The sequence below is a fragment of the Anastrepha ludens genome, chromosome 6 (genome assembly GCF_028408465.1).
Source record: "Anastrepha ludens isolate Willacy chromosome 6, idAnaLude1.1, whole genome shotgun sequence".
Classification (NCBI taxonomy): Eukaryota; Metazoa; Arthropoda; class Insecta; order Diptera; family Tephritidae; genus Anastrepha; species Anastrepha ludens.
In genome coordinates this window covers 106,530,751-106,534,929 of record NC_071502.1, presented here as the reverse complement: position 1 = coordinate 106,534,929, position 4,179 = coordinate 106,530,751, and the positions used below count along the sequence as shown (strand labels likewise).

At 34.0% G+C, this 4,179-nt stretch overlaps 1 protein-coding gene across 2 annotated transcripts; it reads right to left on the bottom strand.

Moving 5' to 3' along the window:
• Positions 1 to 412: 412 nt before the first annotated feature.
• LOC128866745 (uncharacterized) lies at positions 413 to 1,483 on the bottom strand. Of its 2 annotated transcripts, XM_054107711.1 has the most exons (3): positions 1,322 to 1,483; positions 808 to 1,248; positions 413 to 746 (listed from the first exon to the last, which is right to left on the bottom strand). In XM_054107711.1, the coding sequence occupies exons 2-3, from the start codon at positions 836 to 838 to the stop codon at positions 430 to 432; spliced, it is 348 nt and encodes a 115-aa protein (XP_053963686.1). In that variant the 5' UTR covers positions 839 to 1,248; positions 1,322 to 1,483; the 3' UTR covers positions 413 to 429. The 2 variants fall into 2 exon arrangements, with proteins under 2 accessions (XP_053963686.1, XP_053963685.1); XM_054107710.1 differs by lacking the exon at positions 413 to 746 and having other exon boundaries at positions 806 to 1,248.
• Between the last annotated feature and the right edge of the window lie 2,696 nt (positions 1,484 to 4,179).

Below are 4,179 nucleotides of genomic sequence, written 5' to 3'. Positions count from 1 at the left end.
TCTGCCATGAAAAAGCTCCTCATAAAAATATCTGCCGTTCGGAGTCGGCTTGAAACTGTAGGTCCCTCCATTTGTGGAACAACATCAAGACGCACACCACAAATAGGAGGAGGAGCTCGGCCAAACACCTAACAGAAGTGTACGCGCCAATTATTTATTTTATTTTTTTATTTGTTGAAATCGTTTCGAAAATAAGCTATTAGTTGTCGTAAAAAGTAAATGACAAAAAATGTTATTGTATGGAATCGATAGCAAACTAAACGTGCTCCGAATCAATAAAAACTATTCAAAAACTGTATTTTAACCCTAGAATCGTAAGATAGTTTTAACCTACGTTAATGCTAATATACGTAAATTTTACGTACAACACAAAAATTTAAAATAAATGTTCAACAATGTTAATGTTCTTAAAGTTAATTATAAACAAATTTATGCGAAATTCTGCTTACATTCCTGGCATATTTTTATTGCTTTGTACCTGTCGCCTGAGTAATTGGGGTCAAACAGTACATCCGTGGTGAGATGATTATTTTTTAAAGTTGCGGAGAGAAATATAAGTCCAAGCAAGGCCTTCAGTTCACAAAGATTTGTATCTGAAACAGTGCAGTCTTTGATTTTATACTTTTCTCGTAGTTGTGCAATTTTTTCGTTCGTTCTCAAAAGCACTTTGTTTAGTATTTCGTCGTTAAAAAATAAGCCAAACGCATCGATGGATCCGATAGCATCCTTGGCTCCTGGATATGGGCCTAGTTTATGTTTTATTTTAATAACAGTGTTTAAAAAACATCCGCTTTTAATAATATTTACCTGGTCGAATATAAACAACATTCATAGCCATTGCTCTTCCGCTACTACGATGCACTGGATTGCTACTCCAAACATGACCATTCCTTCCCAAAAGTGGATTAGAACTAGATACACTGAAGATACATCTTCAATGTCATTTAGTTGTAGCTGCACAGTTGGTGCTGACTTTTGTTTTTTTGCCAGGGGACCTTTATTTTTTTTTTCAGATGCCATATTTTGAGCGGACTCCACGGCTTTCATCAGTTCCTCTTCAAAAGTATTTTCCTGGAATTCAGGAGAGAAATCTGGATCCTCCAAACTATCGTCACTGTCAAAATCAACTTCCTCTTCAAGGTGGTTCTCAGTAAAGCTTACATCGCTGTCAATACTGTCCAGGAGGGCTTCTTTTTCTGCATCCGCAAGGCAACGACTTGAGTTTTCCATTATTTTCTTTTATTTCTCCTGAAAACCGCACGGAACATAAATTTCATTTACAAATATTTATACGCTAATAACAAGACCACGTAAAACTTACGTACAAAAATGTATACGTTAATGCTAAGACCACGTAAAATTTACGTGCACACTTTTTTCTAAAGAACGATTAAAGCTAAACGCGAAGTAACAACTGATTTATGATTCACTTGTTAATGCAACAATAAAATAAAGGAAGCACTGCCAAGAGGTCGTAGCGATAGCGCCGAACGGTAAAGTGTAACTGACTTTTTTTTGCGACATACACGTAAAATTTACGTATATTACGATTCTAGGGTTAATTATGTGCGATTTACTAATATAGAACGTGAAAATAGCGTTTTATTTCGCTGTAAAATTGTATGTACATATAATTACATGGAATTCAGTACATACATAGATACATATGTACATATGTCCGAAATGAAATAATGCGAGCGATTCGTAAATACATACATACATACGTCACCACACGATGTAATTCAACATTAATGAGGTGCGGTGAGATTATCGCTTAACGCCTGTTGCTTCATTCGGTTGACAGCGAACAAACACACAAACAGCTTTTTTTGGAAAAAGAGCTGCTTTTGTTTAAATAATTTTGGTTAAATAACAAATAAATCAATTATTTTTTTTGATACAGAATGAAAGTAAATATTTCAAAGTTAAACTTCAAGAAAGTTTCATTTTAATTGGTTGATTCGTTTATGATTTATGGCCGTGAAAACAAAAAATTTATGTTTTTTTGCCACATTTTGACCGATTGCCACGCCCCCTTTATATATTTCTGCACATTATATAGATATAAACCTTCCTCTTCAATCAATCTATCTTTAAAAAAAAACCGCATCAAAATCCGTTGCGTAGTTTTAAAGATTTAAGCGTATAAGGGGACATAGGGACAGAAAAAGCGACTTTGTTTTATAATATGTAGTGATATTGGCAACCACTCAAAAGTTCCTCCTTTTCTATTCCTGCATAGTATAGTACCTTCACTCTATTTTCAGCAGAAATAATTTTTTGTACGGAAATGATATAAATTACAAACCTAATCAAATGAATTCATGCATAAGATTTTTTGAAATAACGTCACCAGTTTTCTTTTTTTGTCAAAATATTATATTTCTATTTTTGTGTTAATACTTCGTTCGTTCGAGTACAAATCAAATGGAGTTATTATATGGTTTTTTCAAAACAAAATTTATTTTTAAATATTTTTATTTAAATTTCCTGACCACAACATCACCTAACAGATGAAAATAATCTCATAATCCTTGCTTGAGGAGTTCACAAGAACTCAACAAAATTTCTTTGCAATCGGAGAAACAGAGTAAGTCCATAAACTATAACCTCTGCGGCTTCGAATGGTTCATAGGTAAATAAAAGTTTACCACTCCTTGGTTTCCACTTAGTCAACATGCAATGCTTAACTAACACTTGCCAAATTTTGCCTAGATTTAGATTTGTCTTGCTCAATAATTGTCAAGATGCGTAAGAATTTCGTAAACTCGTAAACTCCTACGCATATTTGACTGAGAGCCACTTCATGTGTGTCAGTCTTAATTCAAGTTCAGCAGTTATGATCACCTCCACGAGTTGTAGAATAAAATATAACGCAGAATGCTGTGAAAAATGAGCGTAACCTTGCTGGGATATAATTGTGGAGGCATTTTTGTGAGTAAGCTAAGAAGAGAGTATCAAAATAGTCAGCTTCTGAGAATAAAAACAAGTTAGCTTAGACTCATTTAAATTATTTAATAACCGACTGGCGATATGCGTAGCCCTTTGTATTCTTACCTCATCTGTGATTATCACAAACAAGCTAAACCTAGCACAACACGTATTTTTTTCGCTTAGTCATTAAATAAACTATAACGTGAATACAATGTTAGATATAAATTGTCATAAACATGCACTTAGACCTGAGTCTTGATTAGCATTTATGCTGGTTTAAGTGATAGCAAAACCTACAATGTCACTAAATTACTGAAAAACAAAAAGTCACCACAACAATAGTGTTCGAGTTGCATTTTGTCGTTTAACAAATGCCTTTTGCTGCAGGGTTCCTCAAGTGTGAGTTACTCTTTTAGGAGTGTATTTATTACAGGGTCCCTCTAGTTGGAGTTCATTTTAGCAGTGGCCCGTTAAATTTGAGTTATTTTTTAGCAGTGTATTTTTTACAGAGTCCCCCGTTTCAGTTACTTTTTAAGCACTATTTTTATTTTGATTGCTGCTGCATCTTTAATTCTGCCTAAACCGCATCTGTACCAATAGCGGAGTGTTTTAAATTGCCTTGACAGCTAATGAGTTCCGATTAGGCTTATATTTTTTGGTTAGCAAATTTTATGGGGTGTCTAAGAAAATTTACATTTTTGCTCAGGGTGCTTGTGACATGCCGCTAGTAACGGCGTACTTAATCAAGGGCGTGTATAAAAACGCACCAAAAACATTTCCCGTTTAGACTTATTTCAGGGGCTTAAGTTGGATTCTGAGCTGTGGCGTATTACAAAACTTATAGTAGAATTACACGGCAAATAATTTTTTGATATATTAACTCATTATTTTGAATATTTTTTGCCTTTTTCGCAAAAGAGTTAAAAAACGCCCATTTATTGAGCAATTAGAGGGTTAAAATGTTCCCCATTTTATTACACACATAACTGCAGAACACATCTTATACCAAAAATGTAAAGATCACATAATTTTCTATGCCGATTTGTCATAAGGATTCATTGTTCACAATTCAGTCGTAAGTTTTTAAATTGCCGTTACCCGTTTATTCATTTCAGTCCCCTCTACTAGAATTCCTTGTCATAATCTTTTTAATTTTGTTTGTTCAAAAACAAACTCGAGCTTTAAATACCCTGTTTTTCATTATCAATTGCAATAAAACGAGACCCACAACGAGCAGCTGGCACA

Coding starts and splice junctions, on each gene's coding strand:
- LOC128866745 (XM_054107710.1), bottom strand. CDS start 1,230: ATGGAAAACTCAAGTCGTTGCCTTGCGGATGCAGAAAAAGAAGCCCTC.